This window comes from Rutidosis leptorrhynchoides, chromosome 8 (assembly GCF_046630445.1).
Source record: "Rutidosis leptorrhynchoides isolate AG116_Rl617_1_P2 chromosome 8, CSIRO_AGI_Rlap_v1, whole genome shotgun sequence".
Classification (NCBI taxonomy): domain Eukaryota; kingdom Viridiplantae; phylum Streptophyta; class Magnoliopsida; order Asterales; family Asteraceae; genus Rutidosis; species Rutidosis leptorrhynchoides.
Window position 1 is genome coordinate 104,106,902 of NC_092340.1, and position 21,308 is coordinate 104,128,209.

General features: G+C 31.7%; 2 protein-coding genes across 6 annotated transcripts; both read left to right on the forward strand.

Annotated features, from left to right (window-relative positions):
- The first annotated feature begins 11,671 nt into the window (after positions 1 to 11,671).
- On the forward strand, positions 11,672 to 15,330 carry LOC139862258 (uncharacterized). 5 transcript variants are annotated; one of them, XM_071850831.1, is made up of 6 exons: positions 11,672 to 11,807; positions 11,898 to 12,452; positions 12,703 to 12,991; positions 13,813 to 13,894; positions 14,180 to 14,388; positions 15,022 to 15,330. In XM_071850831.1, the coding sequence occupies exons 2-5, from the start codon at positions 11,912 to 11,914 to the stop codon at positions 14,372 to 14,374; spliced, it is 1,107 nt and encodes a 368-aa protein (XP_071706932.1). In that variant the 5' UTR covers positions 11,672 to 11,807; positions 11,898 to 11,911; the 3' UTR covers positions 14,375 to 14,388; positions 15,022 to 15,330. The 5 variants fall into 5 exon arrangements, 4 of the variants coding, with proteins under 4 accessions (XP_071706932.1, XP_071706931.1, XP_071706933.1 ...); XR_011764107.1 differs by having other exon boundaries at positions 11,686 to 12,452; positions 14,180 to 14,589; XM_071850830.1 differs by having other exon boundaries at positions 11,686 to 12,452.
- A 3,859-nt stretch (positions 15,331 to 19,189) lies between these two features.
- LOC139863701 (secreted RxLR effector protein 161-like) lies at positions 19,190 to 19,741 on the forward strand. The gene is made up of 2 exons (XM_071852307.1): positions 19,190 to 19,228; positions 19,271 to 19,741. The coding sequence occupies exons 1-2, from the start codon at positions 19,190 to 19,192 to the stop codon at positions 19,739 to 19,741; spliced, it is 510 nt and encodes a 169-aa protein (XP_071708408.1).
- Positions 19,742 to 21,308: the final 1,567 nt, after the last annotated feature.

The window sequence follows — 21,308 nt, forward strand, 5'->3', positions numbered from 1 at the left end:
AATGATTTGTATCATTGATCTTAACTAAAATCATTTCCGAGTAGCTTCATGTAATGCAATCACTTCGGCATGATTTGATGATGTTGCAACAAGTGTTTGTTTTGAGAACGTCATGATATTGCGGTGCCTCCATTTAGGAATACATATCCAGTTTGAGATTTAGCTTTATGTAGATCGGATAAATAATCTGCATCTGTATAACCAAACAAATCTTGTTTCGAGTTGTTAGAATAAAATAATTATAAATCAGTAGTTCCCCGAAGGTATCAAACTATTTGTTTGATCCCATTCCAATGTCTTTTGGTAGGGGCTGAGCTGAACCTTGTCAACAAATTAACTGCAAAAAAAATGTCAGATCTTGTATAATCTATAAGATACATAAGAACCTCAATTGCACTAAAATATAGAACTTCCGATCTGTTAAAATTTTCATGATCTTCGCAGGGATGAAATAGATCAGTGTCAATATTGAGTGATCTAACAACAATGAGTTTGTCTTTAAAAAAAATGTTTTAAAATCTTTTCGGTATAAGTTGTTTGATGTACAAGTAAACCATTAGGCATATGCTCAATTTGCAATCCAAGGTAATACTTGGTTTTTTCAAGATCTTTCATTTCAAAATAATTCTTTAGAAGTTGAATGATTTCATAGATCTCTTTATTTGTTCATATGATGTTAAGAACATTGACATAAACAACTACGATCTCATATCCGAACATTGTTTTTATAAAACATACGTGCAAAATAAGTTTATATTTATACCCTTTTTTTTTATCAAGTAGTCATTTAATCGGTTATACCACATACGTCCCGTTTGTATAAACCCACTTAGAAATCTTTGTGATTTAATGGAATATATTCCCTTGGGTTTTACATTAGATGCTTATGATACCTTAACCCTTTAGGTATATTCATATATATCACTATTAAGTGATCCATACAGATAAGTAGTAACAACATTCATGAGATGCATTTAAATAACTACCAGGTTGATTAAGTATCTAATAAGTAATTGTATCCATTACAGGAGGATAATTTTTCCTCCTAATTCATTTCTGGTCTTTGTGGGAAATATTGAGTTACAAGTCTAGTTTTGCCTTGTAACTTCATTTGCACATTTCTTTTCGGATAAAAATTCATTTGTATCCCATACGTTTCACATCTTTAAAAGTGATAACGATTGATCCGAAAACTTTTCTTTTATCGAGCGATTCTAATTCAGCTCTTATTGCTCCTTTCCATTGAGCTCAATCATGTCCATTTTGTATATTCAATGACAGATTTTAGTTCCAGATCATCATCTTTATTCATGATGTCATTGTAACATTATATGAAAATATCTCATAGAGATTTTAGTTTCATTTTGGTTCCATAATATTGCATAATTTATCGCAATTTTAGTATTTACATTTATCAATATCCTCTGCAGAAGGAATATTGATTTGTGGTTCTTCTTGAACACTTTCTCTTACCTCATTATCAATTGATTTTCTTTTTCGAGGATTTTTATCTTCGGAACCAATTGATCTTCCACGTTTGATGCGTGGCAAAGACTCAACAGTGACATTATTGCCAGCTTTTGGAATTTCAGTTCGAGCTGGAGCATTTATCGCTGGTATATATGATTTAGTCACTTTTTTATATCTGTAAATGCATAAAGTAATTAATTTGCAAGTTCTTGCATATGCATTATTTTTGAACTTTCGTTTCACATTCTTTTGTGCGAGTTCAATATACCTTAATTGATGTTCACATCATGAAGCATCATTTTATTTTTTATTTTTATTTCTCCCCCTAATCTAGGGAACAATGTTTTATTAAAATGACAATCAGCAAAACGTGCTGTAAAAACATCACCCATCATGGGTTCAATATATCTTATGATTGAAGATGTTTTATATCCAAAATATATTATCATCTTTCTTTGAAGAACCATTTTATTGTGTTGTGGTGATACAATTGGAACATACACTGCACAACCAATGTTTTAAGGTAGAAAATATTTGGCTCTTGGCCAAAATCAAGTATTAAGTGAAAATATTTACGACTTCCACATGGTATAATGCGAATTAATGTCGCAGCATGTAAATTTACATGTCCACATATAAATATTGAGAGATTTGTACTCATTATCAATTGTCTAGTTATTAGCTGTAAGCGTTTATCTATTGATTCAGCTAAACCAATTTTGTGTATGCACATGAGCAACTGGATGTTCAACAACAATCCCTGTAGATATATAATGATCATTAAATGCTTGAGATGTTAACTCACCAGCATTATCAAGTCTCATCTTTTTAATGGTGTAATCAGAATAATGTGTTCTCAATTTAATAATTTGTGCAAGAAACTTTGCAAATGCCATATTACGGCTTGATAACATACAAATATGAGACCATCCGCTAGATGCGTCTATTAGAACCATGAAATATCAAAATGGTTCACATGATGGATGAATTGGTTCATATATCTTACCTTGAATTCTTTCAAGAAACATTTGTGATTCTTTTTCACAATATACTTTTCATTAATCACCATATGTGCTTTCCATTAATCACCATATGTGTTTTTTTTTTTTTTTTTTTTATAAATCACCATATGTGTTTTTTTTATATCATATATCCTTTTCACCATATACGCTTTTAATCATATGCGCTGTGTTTTTCACCATATGCGCTTTTAATCATATGCGATTTTCATCATATGCGTTGTGCTTTTCATCATATTCGCTTTTTATCATATGCGCTTATCATATGCGATGCGCTTTTTATCATATGCGCTTTTTTATGTGAATAGTAAATTAATTAATTTCGTTTTACTATTCATATGAATTAATTTAGATTTACTATTTTGTTAATTGAGTAATATATATATACATCATATACTTGTGACTCCGAAGGCTCAAATGAATTTGACCATATAGTTATACGTTGTACCTTGCACATTAATTTTCAGTAGAAGCTTTAGATGCATATTATTTTCAGTAGAAGCTTTAGATGCACTTTTTTTTTTAATCACCAAATACCACAAACACTTTGTTTGCGTTTGTTCATAGTCATCAATGAAAACCATTTTCTTTAATTTTATTTTATACAATAAAATTAACGCATCATTATTCTTTTCAAAAACAATAATCTATTGTTATTGTTCACTTGTGCCATGTTTAACAACAAAAGTCAACAACCTCTGTCTTGTTTGTTGTGGCAACCAAAAACAACCTTTGCTTTTGTTACCGAGAATCCAAGACCAAAAAACAATTAATTTTTAATTAATCTTTTATCAAAACCATAAATGATTTTATTGATCTACGTTGATATGGCCATAAAGAATTGACGGCTGACCTACTTTTGTAAGTGTATTTCGGCTATCATCCCGAAAACGCACGACCTTTTTTTTTATGAAGTATTTGTTTCATATCTAGCTTAGGCAATTATTGTGAACATTTGGTCCCTATAAGAGCATTTATTTTTTAGACTTTTAGTTGATTTGTACTTGTCACAATTAGGGATAGCACCCGCGGGTCGTGGATGCGGATCCATTGGATCCATCACCCGTACCCGCGGATTTTTTTTAAGAGACATCCAATTGAACCCTTGTTCGTTGAAACAATTTGACTATATTTTTACTCCCCATTATTAAACGGGCCATTTTGATGCACACTCTTAAAAAAATAATTTGTTTTTTAAGTTTTATTATTCAACCTCCTTTTTTCAACGGTCACGTTTTTAACAAAACATTTGACAAGTTTGGAAAAAAGTTTTTTATTGATTATCATCAAAAGTTTTCTATTGTCACTCTACTGGATGGAATTATGGCATACAACCAAAATTGCAACCCAACACTACATAAGAACAAAAAGGTTGTTTTTAATTAACATATGTATATGTGTTAAACTCGGAATAATAATAACTTATTTTAGAAAATTAACATAAGACATGTTGAAACATTTTTGTCACATTTAGCTCATCAAGTCTAATACTTATCATTGATAGATTTTATCACGTCTAGGAGATGTTTACTTTTTTCTTGTATTAAGTCCTACTTTCATTTACCTTTGTTTGGAAAAAAAGTTTTTTTTTTTACTTTGTTTTCCCCCTTTCTGTAAAACTCATTTAAACACTTTCTTTGTTTTTGTTTTTTTTTAAAAAAAACTTCCTTTTTTTTTACGTTACCCGTAAATTATAAATATATAAAAAAAACTTTTTGTTTAAATTTTTTTCTAGTTTTTAAAAGGCCACTTGACCAATTTTTTAATTCTTTCACAACACCTGATATCGTGATCGTGACCTTTCACCAAAGCAAGAGATATTCTTGATAAACTAAACACGGACTCGTGTTTGAAATTGTCGGCCACAAAAAAATTCATTTGATAAAAGTATATATATATTTTTTTTGTTATAGAAGGAGACCACTTCATTTTCAATACTTCATTTTTGACAAAAAACTATTCCATTTTACCATCCCTTTTTTTTTCTTACTTTAACTTTTAAGATATACTTTTAATAAAAATACAAACTACTTTTTCTTATTTTAACTTTTAAGATTTACTTTTAATAAAAATACAAACTATTTTTTGTATTTTAACTTTTAAGATTTACTTTTAATAAAAGTACAAACTACTTTTTCTTATTTTAACTTTTAAGATTTACTTTTAATAAAAATACAAACTATTTTTTTATTTTAACTTTTAAAATTATAAATTTAAGAATAAACATTAGTATGCATGAAATAAATAATGATTAATTGCATAAGTAATCATAAATGTTAGATAACATATAAAGACCCCGTCGTATTCGTATTGATCGGAATTAATCTCGACCCATGGTACCGTGTTGTCAAATGACGTGTTGCGTACATAAAGTACCGTGTTGTCAAATGACGTGTTGCGTACAATCATGAGGTCTTATTAACATAAATATAAATGTTAGTGAAGTTAATAAGAGTTAGATTACAGAAAATATAATTCAGGTGGTATAACCGACCATATATAACTTAAATAACATAAATATAAATGTTAGTGAAGTTAGTAAAAGTTAGATTACAGAAATATAATTCAGGTGGTATAACCGACCATATATAACTTAAATAACATAAATATAAATGTTAGTGAAGTTAGTAAAAGTTAGATTACAGAAATATAATTCAGGTGGTATAACCGACCATATATAACTTAAATAACATAAATATAAATGTTAGTAGTCCAAAATTTGATATATTCGAGTCTGAAAATTATTAATAATTTCATACCTTGATTAGTGATTCGTGATCGTTTGAGATATCTTTTAATTACACTAAGCTTTTCGTGCTGATAACGTGTTATAATTCAGTAGGCTTATAACTACCTTTAATGGTTATAAGAACAAAGAGAGAAAAAGAGAGAAGAAGGAGAGAAGAAATATTGATATTGATATTTCAAGAGAAATGGTGCACCTTAAATGGTTACCATACATGTCTATTTATAGTATAAAATATTACTATGCAAGAAATATAATAATAATAAAATTAACATCCAATCTAGATATTTTATAACACAATCTAGATATTTTATAACAAACTCAAATAAAAGGACGATAAGAATTCGAATAGTAAAAAATTACCTTGATAGCCATGCAGGCTTGCCAGTGGCGAGTCCATATAGTGACCCGTGGGGTCATGGGATACCGCTAGTTTGAAATTTATTAGTAGAAAATACCTTCTAAATTATATAGAACACCACTAAATTTAACTGGAGGATCCCATATTTTTTTCGAATTTATAGTTTTTTCTTTGAAATGTGTGGGATGCCACTATATTTAACTACTCGGACCCAATAAATTTTCCGAACTGGTAGTTTTTTTGAAAGTAAACTACCACCAAGATAGCATTCAAATATAATTAGTCTTGAATTTTTTTTAGGACCCTGTTGAGTTTACATCTTGGAATCGCCACTAAGGCTTGCCTTAGTGGTATCTCTACGCCTCAGTGTTATCTCTACACCTTGTGTGTGGGGCTTGAATTTAGGTCATGTGTTCGAACCTCGATCTGTCCATTCTATTAATCAATCTGCCTTGAAATATGGAGCTCCAGATTAACCTCAGTGGGGTTTTCTCTCGGATCCATTCAAGATTCAAACCCGGTGTGCCTGCCCGTCGAGATGGTTTAAAGATTGTTTTCCTGCAATGCTATTCGGGTTTTGTCCCGAATGCGTGTGCGTACATGACATATGATCGCAAAAATGATTAAGTTCCTTCTGAGTGATGCCGACAACTTTGTTATTTTAAAAAATTACTTTGATAGCAAAATCGTGGGAGTAAATGAGAAATATATAATACTAGTTTTATAAGCCCGTGCGTTACGCGAAAATTGTATAATACAATTAATATTGATATTTTATCGAATGTATAATAATACAATTACAATGAAAAATCATTTATTACTAATAATATTTTTATCAAATACATTAGTATTGAATACTAATGTGAGTCCATGTGACGATCGCTCCAAATCCACTGTGGACGAATACATCATTCATTGAATTCATAGTGAGGTTTTGACCTCTATATGATACGTTTTGTAAACATTGCATTCTTTTAAAAAGGCACACCATAAATGAATATATAAATCCAAGGTTTTCGGCGTCTCATGATTTCTACGTATAGATAATTACCGTATATAATAGTTTACAATACTACATCCGTTGACAATGCAGTCAAAATAAGATACACGGTGATGATTTTGTGAATGCAAAGTTTTCTTGAATAAAGCATGTATGACTCCATGCACATAGCTTGTATAACGTATAAGCGAACAGCGGAAGACTTCTAGAAACCTGAGAATAAACATGATTAAAAGTGTCAATACAAAGGTTGGTGAGTTCATAGTTTTAATGTTGCACATAAATCGTATGTAAAGGTGGATCACAAGATTTCAGTTGTTTCTTCCAGAAACGTTTATCAAATGATTCTACGTAACAGAGCACCCTGGTAACTAAACTTAACGTATATATAATTTGTACCCTTTGTGTAATCATCTTAATAATACACGCAAACCAACGTGTACACTTCTCAAATATCATACGTCCGTTAAAAGGCTAGTGCTCTAGCTCGGACGGGGATATCAAGCCCTATGGATCCATATACTACTACTCGCGCCCACAAGTTCTTATAACCGGCAGTTACTAGTTACCAAAGCTAAGGGATTTTCGGTTCAAACTCAGTATAGAATTTAGTATGTACTTGTGTCCATTGTTTAAAATAAAGTGCATGTATTCTTAGCCCAAAAATATAGATTGCAAAAGCAATTAAAAAGGGAGCAAATGAAAATCACCTTAGCAGCACATAAGGTCATTTACCAAAAAGTGACCGAAACTCGGAATGCAAAATTAACCGTAGATCTCAACCTATAGAACATATGTTGATCAATACATGTCTAATAAGTTAGGTTGGGTCATAGTGTATCACAATCCTAATGCTCGAGATTGACATACAAAAGTTATCAAAAGTCATTTCAAAAAGTCAACCTGACCCAATATGATCTTTTAAAATCTATACTATAGTTTGAATGATCATGGTAATCGAAAATAGTTTAACATTTCACATAGTTTCCCAATTCTTGAATAATTAGACTATAGTTTTATAAAGCTTTAAAATATGATAAAACAGTCAATTTTGACAATTGTTCAACAAATCGAGACGTGCCTTATATAGAAATTCATTTACTCGATTAGTAATATTTGAAAATCCAAATTATCAATCTTATAAACAAGTTGTTTAAATATCAATTGCAGATTCAAAAGCAATTTCAATTAATGTTAATCCTAATTCAGTTGTCCATATCTTTTAATTCGTTCATCGAAATTACGCGATCTCTAAATGAAAAGTTATTGATTTTTCGCCAGCTTTCCAAAAACATGCATATCATATACCTTATATCAGTAATATATGTATTAAATTCGTGATCTATTATAAATTATTTAACGACAAAATTAATCGTACTAGCATGCATAATCCTATATACTCGAGCACTAGTCAGGGATACACTATTAATATATAATAGATAAGATATAAATGCTTACGTATCAATATTGTGATTCAATATTGTAGGAAAGTACGTAGACGCAACGGAGATGATAAATACTAGTTTGACTCACGAGCAAAACCCTTGAACAATACCCAAGACCTCTTTAGTAATAACCCATAGTTTCCTTAGCTCTATCCCGCTTGAAAACCCATTTTGAAAGTGACACGCTCATGACCTCGTCGTAGTATTTTAAGTGATATAATTAGTAATAATAATAATAATACAACTAATAATAATAAAATAAATAATAATAATAATCTTAATAATAATAATAATAATAATAATAATAATAATAATAATAATAATAATATTAATAATATTAATATAAATAATAAATAATAATAATATTACAGAGGGAGTAGTATATGTGTAAACAAAACTCGAGCAGAAACTGACAATTTATAGGCAACTTTTTAGAATCTGATGCCCATGCGATCGTATGGGTTTTTAGTGTATTTTCCATGCGATCGCATGGCCGCCTGATCCAGCTCAAAATATTTTTGTTTTCTTGTTTGTCGACATATTATTATATAATATATATAATTTAAATAATTAATTATATATTATATTAAATTCATGTGCATAGTTGACTTGTAATTTTCGTTTCGATGACTCATACGTTGTCACTCGACTTATGTCCCGGTTCCGGTTTCTCGAACGCATTTTCGTACGCTTAGAAAACTCGCAATTTACGTTTTGTGACTCGTACCTTTGTCAAAATATAGTCTTAAATTATCAATAAACTATATCATTCAAAGTGTATCTTAAACTTTCAAGTGTTTTGGTCATTTACTTCTATAAATCATTGTCTCGCTTTTTGTTAATATGTATATAATAACAAATTGTTTTATGACCAAGTTAATATATATTTTCAACATTCATAAACACGTTTTAAATATACGTCGCAAGTTATTCACATAATTAATATTCCAACTTATCATATATATTCAAATAAATATTTAAACCAATAAGTTTAATGTACGGTATCAAACAATTAATACATTGTTACGTTTTCAAGTTATAGTATATATATATGTATCTATATACATATAATTGTTCGTGAATCGTCAAGAACAACCGAAAGGTATTTGAATATATGAAAGTAGTTCAAAAATTTTGAGATTCAGTTTTACAGACTTTGCTTATCGTGTCGAAAATGTTAATCATACAAAGATTAAGTTTAAATTTGGTCAAAAATTTTCGGGTCATCACAGTCCGTGTAATGAATACTAACGTGAGCCCGTGTATTGCACAAAAATTGTACAAATTAGTATTTGATAACGTTAGTATTGATTTTTTTTTATCAAATGTATAATACAATAATACAATTATAATGAAAAAATCATTTATTACTTATGATATTTGTATCGAAAACATTAGTATTGAATACTAAAGTGCGCTCGTGCATTGCATGATAGTTGTATAAAGTGTATTTGATAATGTTAGTATTGATATTTACCAAATATATTATACTATAATGAAAAATCGTTTATTACTAATAACATTTGTATTGAAAAAATTAGTATTGAAAACCAACACATAAATTATGAGCATATTTATGTGACATCGTTTATTTAAAAATATAAATATGGTAGCTTCTAAATATTAAAATATTAAATTCTATTAATAATAATTAAAATTTGAATTCGTATGATATTAATATTAATAGATAAGATATGAGTTGTTATTATATTTAAATTTTGATTGTGATTTCATATGTAATTATCATCAATTTTGTTGATACAAACAGTGTTGTAAAAAACCCGATTACTCGCCGATTAATCCCCGATTAATCATTTTTAGGAGCAATCCGTTTCAATTTCTAAAAATCCGTTTAATTAAACGGTCAACGTCAATTGACGGATCAAAATCGAATTTGGTAATCAAAGTCAGTCCAAGTAAAAAATGGTTAACATTTTAGTATGAATTTAAACTAGAATTTTATAGTTTTAAAGCAAAATGAACAATTTTAGACAATTATGTTAAAAATTATATTTATATTTATGGTTTTTTCTATAGTTACACATATAATTTTTAAAAATTTAATATTTAAATGTATACAGTACAATCCGATTAATCTTCGATTAATCCCCGAATTATCGATTAATCATTCCAAAGTCTCGACCGATTAATCCCCGAATAGCGAATTTTGCAACCTTGGATACAAATATAACTTTGTAATGTAGTTAAGGTTGACAGCTTTTTAACTTATATTTGGCAATAACTTATTTGATTATTTATTTTGTGCAATAAATAGATCTTTTGACATGATTGCTAGTTAATCAAATAATAACTCTTAGTTTTAATAATGATCATTATCATACAATAACGATAATTTTTTATATATATTTTAAAAAAGTATTTGTTTTAAGGAATAGATGTCTCAACCAAAACTTATAAATTGATCCTTGTAACTCATAACCCATAAACAATAGATATAAATAATAATAAAAATAACTCATAGTGTGAAGCGCAAAAAAATATGGGGTTGATTTGGAAATTTTGAAACCTGAGCCCATTAATTCGGTTGAAGTCTCCAGCGGGCCAAAAAATATGAATGGTGTCTCAGTAGACGCTTGCAGTTCAGTGGTTCGTTTTCGATTCAAGAAGCGAAAATTTAGGCCTTTAATTAAAAATTATTTTATTAAGTACGTACATGGAAGAAAACAATTGAAGCGCAAAAGATGTCGTGAAAAGCGTACTTGGTATGAAAGGATTATTATCGATGATTTGATGAAGAACTCAGATTCGGATGATGAAGATTGCGTTTGCGATTGTGATTGCGAGTGTGATTGCGATACTATTTCATCCTCGGACTCGAAATCGTAGAAGATTATGGTGTATGGTCTACGTTACGTCCGATTGACTCTACGAGTTTAGCTCACATTCGTGTTCATTTTATTGGGGCTATGTGTGTTATTTTGTAGTGATTTTTCGTGTTTAGCTTTTTTGCGTTGTTTGGTTAGGTGTTTTTATTTCGTAGGTGTGTTCTTATCGTGGTTTTGTTGTTGCTTCTAGCTTCTTGCTAGTTGTAGTTTTTATTTATATATAAAATTTATTTGCCTTTCAAAAAAAATAATAATAATAATAATAAAAATAATTAATATAATATAAATATTAAATACTAATATTTATATATTATAAAAGATCCTACAAATCGACACTAAAGTTGTATGTCTATATAGATAGATTAGAATTAAATATTTCATTCGATGTACAATTTATTTGAATTTTAATTTTAGATATTTAATTCATAGAGTTATTTTAGGAACTTATTATTATTTAATTTAGATTAGAAAGTGACACGTATGATTATTTAATTTAGTTTAACTAAAAAAATTGACATGTGTGCAAATTTAATTCAGATTAATTAAGAAATTGACATGTAAGATTATTGACACGTGCTTTACGTAATGTAATAGATTTTTTTATTTTTTATTAATAATGTCAAGATATATGAACGCGAGGATAAGAAAAGCGTGTGAAAACGATGGGGCCAAGAACCACATGGACGATGTCATAATGAGAAGACAGTTTTTGGCTCCAATATCTCACACCCTCCAAAATGGTCACCTTCACTATATCATCTCCCTAGAACCTTTCTTTTCATCTCTATTTCAACAGCTTCCTATTCATCATCTTCATCTTTGATTAATCACATTATCGTGTGTCTCTGCGAGATATACATATCCATCTCTATAATCTGTAATTACTCAATATAATGTTTTTCTGTTTTCACCAGGTGTAAGTAAGTTCAGCTAATAAATCTAATTTACAATTCTCAATTTCAAAATACACAATTCTATACCGTTTTCAAAATTCTAATTCCGTACAACAGATTGAACACATACAATGCGTGATTGCTATTCCCCTGAATCGAGACTGATGAATACAGATTCCGATTCATTTCGTGATTATATTGATACTGATAACTCTAAAAAAGGATTACAAAAGGGTTGGGCCTCTGAAAGAGTAGCATTAACAAGCAACAGTAACCAAAGGCGAACTAGTATTAATCTACTGTTGCCTCTTAATAATGGGAGGCCATTGCCATCAAAGTGGGATGATGCAGAGAGGTGGATTACGAGTCCCGTGTCGGCTTCGGGAGTTTGTAAGAACATCGGCCCACCACCTCGAAGACGGCCTAAGGCGAAAAGTGGACCGTTGGGACCAGCTTCTGCGGAGACGTACTTTTCGGGATATTCGCCTGGTTTTGGGGTGGGTGAAGGTGGGAATAGAAGGAATTTATTTGTAGGGTCACCGTTTACAACGGGCGTTTTGGTACCTAACGGGTACTCGTTTTGTAATGGTGATGGAGTTGATCAACGTGGTTGTACTCAGTATAGATTGGCTACATTGGATTTGTTTGAGTCTTCTTATACCGATTTACGAGGTATCCGTTTGATCTGATTTTGAATTTTTATAATGCAATTTGAATTTGATGTTATACATGTTGTTAGTTGATCATAGCGTCCTGATTAGATTTGTTATTACAAATAGTATTTGGGACATGATTTTGATGGCTTCTGCATTGATTTGAAAGGCACAGATGCGCAAATTTGTTGTTGTTGAGTATATTATTCATTTTAAGACATTGTTTAGTTCCTTATAAACATTTAGGTGACTGATAAACTAATGTGCAGATGAAACGGTTGAAGGAAACAATGTTAGTTATGTTGTCTCACGACGAGATATGGCTACTCAAATGAGTCCAGAGTCATCTCCTAAAGAAAGGGCGTTGCTGTCTACATCTCCTCCACCGGTACCTTCATCGGTTCGAGGGGAGGTCAGGGATGTGCAGGTAGACAAAAGTGTGACGATGATTAAGATACCGAAAAGACACGGGAAAAAAACGGATAAGAATGGGTCAGCCGAGGTCAAGGAGCTGGCTTTGACGTGGAACCCAACAGAAGGAGAAATGGAATTGTCAAAGTATGTCTCTCTACGTGCTGTCTTTTTAACACTTTCTGTACTCACTATGTACCCGTTTTTTTATTGTTGTGAATTTCTTGTATGTACGCTTCATCTATATCATGCTGGTCTCCAAAGATTGTAGTACCAATGGAAGACTATTTAGTCGTGTTGGCGATTATTATTTCCGCAATGGTGAAATCCAATGGGTGAATTTTGGAACAGCGGCTGCCACAATGGGTTCTGCCCATATCTAGTAAGGTTCCCTCGTGGTTTTCCTTGGGTGCAATATCTTGAGGTTTCCTACTAACGGGTGTAGGAAGTGAATATGGCCTGTGAATTCCTGGTTATGATCGGGTGGGTGGCTAATGACCCCAGCAGTGACCTTAATATCGCCGTAAAAAAAGAAAAGCATTTGGAAAGTAATAGTGGTTGTCTCATGTGGTTAATTTGTATGTAGTAGCATTATTATTGGTTATATGGGAGAGCGTTTGACTTATGATTTATGAACAAGGTTACAAAAATCGTTACTCGGGATACTCGGTCGGGACATTTTAAGGAGTACTCGGAAACTTGTGGAGTACTCGGATGTTGACCAAGTTTGACTTTGACCAATTTTGACCGATTTTCCTAGTAATCCTGAATTCTGACCTAGTTTTGACCTAATTTTACCGAGTTTGACTAGTACTTTCCGAGTTGCAAAAACTGAGTACTCGCTGAGTAATTGAGAGTTCTGCAACACTAGTTATGAATCTGTAGATGTTCATACATCTGTTGTTGCACATATAATGAATTTTTTTATTTTTTTTTTTTTTTTTTTTTTTTTTTTAATCTGTTTCCAGGTTCCAGAAAGAGGAAGCAAGGATAACTGCATGGGAGAACCTGCAGAACGCAAAAGCAGAGGCATCAATCCGAAACCTTGAGGTGTGTTCACCATCAAATTTAACGATTGTTTAATCTCTTCAGTAGTGTGTCTTCATATTTCTATTTTAACTTTTTTTTTTTGTTCTGGGCTTCATGATAACTAAGTCACTAGTAAGAAATTTTACAAGTAAATTTGCAGTCAGTTCATGATGTCAGTTCTTTGTTTTACCGACACTTCAATTCATCGAAGCCAATTATTAGATATATATTCAATCCCAAAAGCATTATGAACAGTGAGAAAAAGACTGGTTGAGCAGCTTGAAAGATGTATTATCCGTCTTACAGATGAAACTGGAAAAGGAAAAATCGGAATCTTTGGACAAAATTCTGAACAAACTTAGAGTTTCGCAAATAAAAGCCCAAGAAATGAGAAAATCGGTGTCCGCAATTCAGTCTCCCACAACTTCCCGCAAGGTCATGTCGTTGTACCGATATCCAAAGATTTCGTTCACCCGCTGCTTTTGTTCCCATCAATCCTAAACCTCTACCATAAGGTGAACTAACAACTCTTGTCATGACACATATTCTATAAATTTTACACCGGTGAAAAAATTAAAAAACTCACACTTGATTCAAGTATGCAATTTTAGAGGTCAAATTTGTGACTTGTGAGCCATAACCAAAGCAGTGGCGGAACAGGTTTTTTTTTTTTTTTACTGGAGGCGAAATTTTTTTAATAAGCGTTCACATTCACGGTAAACTTTTTCTTCCATTCTTCCATGAAAATACAACCTTTTGGGTCATGGGTTTTTGGGTTGGGGCAAAATCTGGAGGCTTTTGGGGAAAATATGAAGGCTTTTAGGGGCAAATCAAATCTTAAGCGTGGAAATTTCAAATCCACTAGGGTCAAATTCATAAAATCCAAAATTTTAACACTGAAAATTTCAAATCCACTGGGGGCGGGTGACACCCCTGCCCCTATGTAGTTTCACCCATGACCCAAAGTAAAGGTATATTATTATATCACAAACCTTCAATCACTAACCTGTTGTTGTAATTCAAACAAAATGGTGACTTTTGGGAAGTATAATATGTATTTATTTCTAATTATATATGATTATTATACTCCATATATCAGAAGATTTTTTCTTCTTCTAGATATATTGATATTGTTGTGGATTATGCAGCTAATTTGCCAGCGGAAACTGAGACAACGCTGACAAAGGTAGACAAATATGAGACTGCGGCTTGTTTTGCATTATGAACATGGTGGGCTATAAGCGTTTCAAGCAATTAACCGAATGAGCTGTTAAATCCAATATGAATGTGTATTGAGTCTGAATACCAATGGGATGGACTATATTGTAAGTAAAAATTTAAAAACTTAACTACCATTATACTCCCCAAATCATTGCACAAAATATTTGAAGGCGACCTAAGATGATAGTTTAGAATTAAGCTGCTGAAATATCAATAAAGCACATTACTTTCATTTATCTTGTTCAATTTCTTTTGTTTTTAATCTAAAAGAGTGTCGCGAAATGTCATGACAATTTGCACTACACGACGTTGTAATACGACATGTTGTCATGGATAATGTGGCTCGATGTTGTCCAGTATACAGTATCACCATTGCAAATGGTGTAAGTTAGTTAACGGGGTCAAAGTAAATTAAAAGGTGCAGTGAAGAGGTTAAAGAATGTATATAGACCTTTTAAGATAAAGCTATGAAAATCATCAAAACTTTATATATTTACATGGTCTGCCGGCAATCCATGACCTTTTTTTTTTTTAATGATTTTATCGTATAAAGTAGGGAGTAAAAGCTTGTCACTGAACCACCATAAGACCATTCCCTACGCATTTCAACGAGACATCATCGTTTCACCACAACGACCACAACGGTCACTGTGCGGCCGTTGTGGTTATCGACGTTGTGCCGTTGTTGGCTGGGACGACGACACAAACAACGGTCGTGAAGACCACATGGAGAGCTGTGATTGGTTGAGGAGTTTGACTAGGTTTTGAATTCCATCCGCTGAAACATATTTGAATTAATTAAACAAATTTTAAAATAATTAAATCTTTGTTTCTATATATACACTATCCCAATCATTTTTTCTTAAACATTTTCTCATTCAACAATCATCTATCATTTTTTTCTTAAACATTCTTCCATTTTCCAAACAATCAAAATGTCTTCATCATCTAATAATCAAGAAAATCAAAATAATCAAAACGTTCCATTTTTAACGATTTCGGGTTTTCTCCCGGAACAAACTCGTAGAAACTATTGGCGTTTGGGGGACCCAATGTTCCGGGTGTGGCAACCGGATCACCACTTCAAAATCCGAGCATTCAACGAAATTTATTTGGGAACCAACAACCCCAAATTGGATGAGTTCGTGGATAACTACAACAAAAGGAGTTCTTCATTAATGTCGACAAAAGAGGAAGCCTCGGCTGAATTCAAAGAATATGTTGCCCAATATGAAGAACAAAAAGGATGTCAAACGCGTGAATAAGTTTAAATCGTTTTTACGCAACAAGTTTAGGGATTACATTGAGATATCGGATGACGATAACGATGACGATGAGTAGTAGTTTAAGTCGTTAAATTATGAACTTTTAAATTTATGTACTTTTTTTTTTAATTTTAATTATGTATTTTCTTTTTCTATATAGGATTTTAATTAATAAAATTTGTGTGTTTGTAATTTATGTTTACTTATTTATTTAATTATAATAAATAATTTCTATTGTTTTTATTAAATTAATAAAAATGAAAAATAAATGACACATCAACACCTCTTAATAGCACAACAATACATTTACTACATCGTCTCCTCAGTCTCACAACAATACCACGTCAGCAAAACTTCCATCCACAACACTACAACAATGGCTCTTAGCGTATGTAATTGTCTAATCAATGATCGAGTACTTAAAAGTGTGCGGAACCCTAAAAAAAACTATATGTTTTTTTCTTCAAAAAACATAAATTAGATAAAAAAAAAATACTTAAAGATCAAATTGCTTACAGACCTAGGTCTACTTGAAAATAAAATATAGACATTACGGTCTACTTGATAACAACGATTGACCCTCACCCTAGCTGCCTAGCAATTGAAACAAATACAAACATCAAAACAAAACAAACCATTACAACCATACATACAAACTCTTGCGACTTCGCGACTCTAGATTGATCACCGAAAACAACGTATACAAATCGACCTAAATAGCAATAATCCACAACCAATTGAATCTCCAATTCCATCCAAAGATCCGCTGCTACCGGCAACTAAACAATTGCAAACCCCTAAAGCTACTAATAACTTAGTCATGTCAATTTGTTGATCCGTTGTCTCTTGCACGGAGGTGGCTTTCCGGGGACCAACCTTAGTAACATAATAACTTAGGTCACATCCCTTACTTTACATGTTTTATACTGCATTTGTTGTATTAGCGATAAGACCTCCTGAGATTGTATATATCTTGTTATCATATAGAATAGGAGTATGTTTTTTTATAGATATTTACTTTCTGTTAATATCTTTGTACATTGTTCTATATATTTGATTCAATATACGATGTCTTATTATTGAAACAAATAATTATTGTTAGGTTTATATGGTATCAGAGCAAATTTTTAGTAATATAAGGTACAACAAGGATATCAAGTAGATGAAGATCTTTAGAAATAGAAGAACGGCCCGTATGAGTAATGGGTAAAGTGTTACCATTACCCACTGTAACATGCTCAGTACCTGAATAAGGAGCCACATAATCTAGATGAGAGGCTGAAGATGTCATATGAGCTGATGCGCCTGAATCCACGTACCAATTAGGAGAGTTGGAGTTGACATTGCAACTCGTTTGGAAAGCATGTGCAAGGTTTGCATCAAGGGTCGGTGTACGTTGAGAAAATGATTGGAGATCGGGACACTGATTTGCGTAATGCCCATTGTTCCTGCATAATTGACAATGAGGTGGTCGACGACCACGACCTCTACCATTATTATATTTACAGTTATTAGACCGTCCACGTCCACGAGAAGTATTGTATTGTCCACGAGAAGAAGGTTGAGAAATAAATTTTGATGATGTTGTCTCTGTTACTCATTCGGAGCCTCCTGCTACGTACCTGATGTTTCTGTTACTTTATCACAGCCCCCATCTTGCTCACTTTGTACTGATATACCTCAGTCCACTTCAGATTTTGCACCTCCACCATTGGTATCTACATCAGATACATCGTCCACTCCTACAACATTACCAAATGCACCTGCTGATGCCTCATTTGATTCGATTCCAGCAACCACTTTGCACTCTGCTGATGCACCAGGTCACCCAATGGTTACACGAGCCAAGTCTGGTATTTTTAAACCAAGGTACATAGTTGATTTAGCTAAGTTGTCGCATACAGGTTAGCACCATGTTCTTTTAACCACCAAGGAACCTAGAGGTTTTAAATCTGCCTCTAAAGACACTTCTTGGGTTGCTGCTATGCGAGATGAAATGTATGCCTTATCGAAAAATTGTACTTGGAAGCTAGTTCCTCGACCCAAAGATTCTAATGTAGTTGGTTCAAAGTGGGTCTTTCGTACCAAATATAATTCAGATGGCACTGTAGATCGTCTTAAGGCACAACTGGTTGCTCAGGGTTTCACGCAGGTTCCCGGACTTGACTACTCCGCTACTTTCAGTCCTTTTGTGAAGTCCTCTACTGTTCGTATTGTCTTATCTCTTGCCACCCTTAACAAGTGGTATCTTCATCAGTTAGATGTCAAAAATGCCTTCTTAAACGGGCATCTTACTGAACATGTGTTTATGGAGCAACCTCCTGGGTTTATTGACACCCATTTTCCTTCTCATGTGTGCAAACTCAATAGAGCGCTATATGGTTTGAAGCAAGCACCACGTGCTTGGTTTTAGCATCTTAGTAATTTTTTAATTCAGCTTGGATTCGTCTGCAGCAGGGCTGATCCTTCTTTGTTCGTATTCAAGAAAGGATCTTGCATATTGTATCTTCTCGTTTATGTTGATGATATTATCCTCACAGGTAACCATGGTCCTACTATTCAACATTTTATTAATCAACTTCATTCTGAGTTTGCAATCAAAGATCTTGGTCGTCTTAGTTATTTTCTCGGGTTGGAAGTTACTTATACCAACACTGATTTATTTCTTACTCAGACTAAGTATGCACATGACATTCTTACACGTGCAAAGTTACTTGATGCTAAACCTGCATCTACTCTACTAGCTACAGCTGAGTGTTTTTCCTTGACTGGTAGTCCTTACTCTGATCATACGCATTAGTGTTCACTGGTTGGTGCTCTATAGTATTTGATGATTACTCGTCCTGATATTTCATATGATGTGAATCAAGTTAGTTAGTTCCTTCATGCTCCTACGATTGATCATTTTCAGGCAGTCAAACGTATTCTTCATTATGTTAAAGGAACACTCGCGTATGTTTTAATATTCACTCACACTTCAACACCATCGCTTCTTGGTTCTTCAGACGCTGATTGGGCTCGATGCATTGAAACGCGACGCTCCACTTATGTCTATTCTATCTTCCTCGGTGGTAACCTTATTTCTTGGAGTGCAAAGAAACAACCAACTGTTTCTCGTTCCAGTTGTGAGTCAGAATATCGCGCTCTTGCCAATACCGCTGCTGAAATCATCTGGATCACACATCTACTTCGTGAGTTGCATGTGCTCCCTCCTGACCGTCCGACTATATTGCGCGACAATAAGAGTGCTTTATTTTTAACTCAAAATCCTGTCTCACATAAGCGTTCGAAGCATATCGACATTGACCACCATTTTATTCGGGAACTCGTCTCTTCTGGGAAGTTATACACCAAATTTGTTCCTACTACGCTACAACTGTGATGACCCGGGAATTTCCGACCAAATTTAAACTTGAATCTTATATGGTTTCGACACGATAAGCAAAGTCTGTAATGTTGAAGTCTCATAATCTTTGAACTGTTTTTATGAAATCATTTGACCTTGACTACTTCCGACGATTCATGAACAGTTATGTGTAAATAAAATATATATATATATATATATATATATATATATATATATATATATATATATATATATATATATATATATATATATAATAGAAGTGTATATATGATACTTAGAGTTAATAAAATAAACTTTAATCAAATAGAATTAAACATATAAAATAATAAACAATTAAATATTTATATATAAATATAATAGTAATGACAAACTATATTATTACTACTTTTATTATTATCAATATCATTATTAGTGATATTAACAAACGTTAAATATTAAAATTTTAAGAAATTTAAGATTATGATTATCGAAATAAATACTTAGATATAAGTATTACTATAAGAATGATCAAAATTATTATTTAGTTGTAACTTAAATATTATTGGTTATCATGATTAAAATTATTATTGTTATTAATATTATTACTTTTATAATTATAAGTACCAATAATATTAAAGTCATTATTAACGTTATCATATAAATAATACAATTTACCATTAATATTGTTAATAATAATTATTATTATTACCATAATTGTTAATGTTATTGTTAGTTATTATTATCATTATTAATATAATTCATAAAAATTATCATTTTTATTATTACTTTTATCATTCTCTTATTGGTAGTAACATTTTGTGATTAGTATTATTAACATTATTATTATTATTATTATTAATTCGATTATTATTATTAATATTAGTATTAATAATATATATTATTAATTATTAACTTTAACTATAAATATTAAATTAAATAAACAATATAAATAATATCTATATGTACGAGTGAGTGCTGTAATCCTTTATCATATTTTTTTTTTGTTTTCTTTACCTACTCGTGACATTCTGTTTTCCACAATTCCTACCAAACACAAACTGATCTTATCATAATTGTTGCACCAATTATTCGATTACTGCGAGTATTATCAATCATATATACAACTTCATTATCTGTTTTATTTTTCTCTGTATATATTCTTTCTGATTTGATCCTCTTCGTGGACTCTTCCCTTCCATCAATCAAACAATCATTTATATGTTATCAACAAAATTCAAACGACTTTGCACCCACCATTATCACATATCAATCACATTTGTGAATTTAAAACAGAAAATTATATAAAAAAAAGAAAGAAGTCGATAGCCTCTGTCTGTGCAACTTTTTGCTCTTCACTCGAATTCGAAACGGTTTTTAAAATCTAAAAATGCTGTGAGATTGGAAATCTTTCAAGTAAACTATCTGCATAGTTTCGAACTCCAATTCTTCCTATCAAGCTTTAATTTTGGAAGTCAAATTTCTGTTTTAAAAAGTCAAAGATCATGTTCATAAAGAAATTCGAGTTTGTTTCAAGGTTTTTGAATAAATTGTGAGTGGAGGAGGTTTTTAGAAAGGATTTCAAACATTTTTCATTCAGGTATTG

What these genes read in the sequence shown, in the direction of transcription:
- LOC139862258 (XM_071850831.1), top strand. Translation starts at nt 11,912, where the DNA reads ATGCGTGATTGCTATTCCCCTGAATCGAGACTGATGAATACAGATTCC. An exon ending in TTCTTATACCGATTTACGAG is followed by an intron (nt 12,453 to 12,702) that starts GTATCCGTTTGA and finishes ACTAATGTGCAG; the next exon opens with ATGAAACGGTTGAAGGAAAC. An exon ending in CATCAATCCGAAACCTTGAG is followed by an intron (nt 13,895 to 14,179) that starts GTGTGTTCACCA and finishes TCCGTCTTACAG; the next exon opens with ATGAAACTGGAAAAGGAAAA.
- LOC139863701 (XM_071852307.1), top strand. Translation starts at nt 19,190, where the DNA reads ATGATTACTCGTCCTGATATTTCATATGATGTGAATCAA. An exon ending in TTTCATATGATGTGAATCAA is followed by an intron (nt 19,229 to 19,270) that starts GTTAGTTAGTTC and finishes GATCATTTTCAG; the next exon opens with GCAGTCAAACGTATTCTTCA.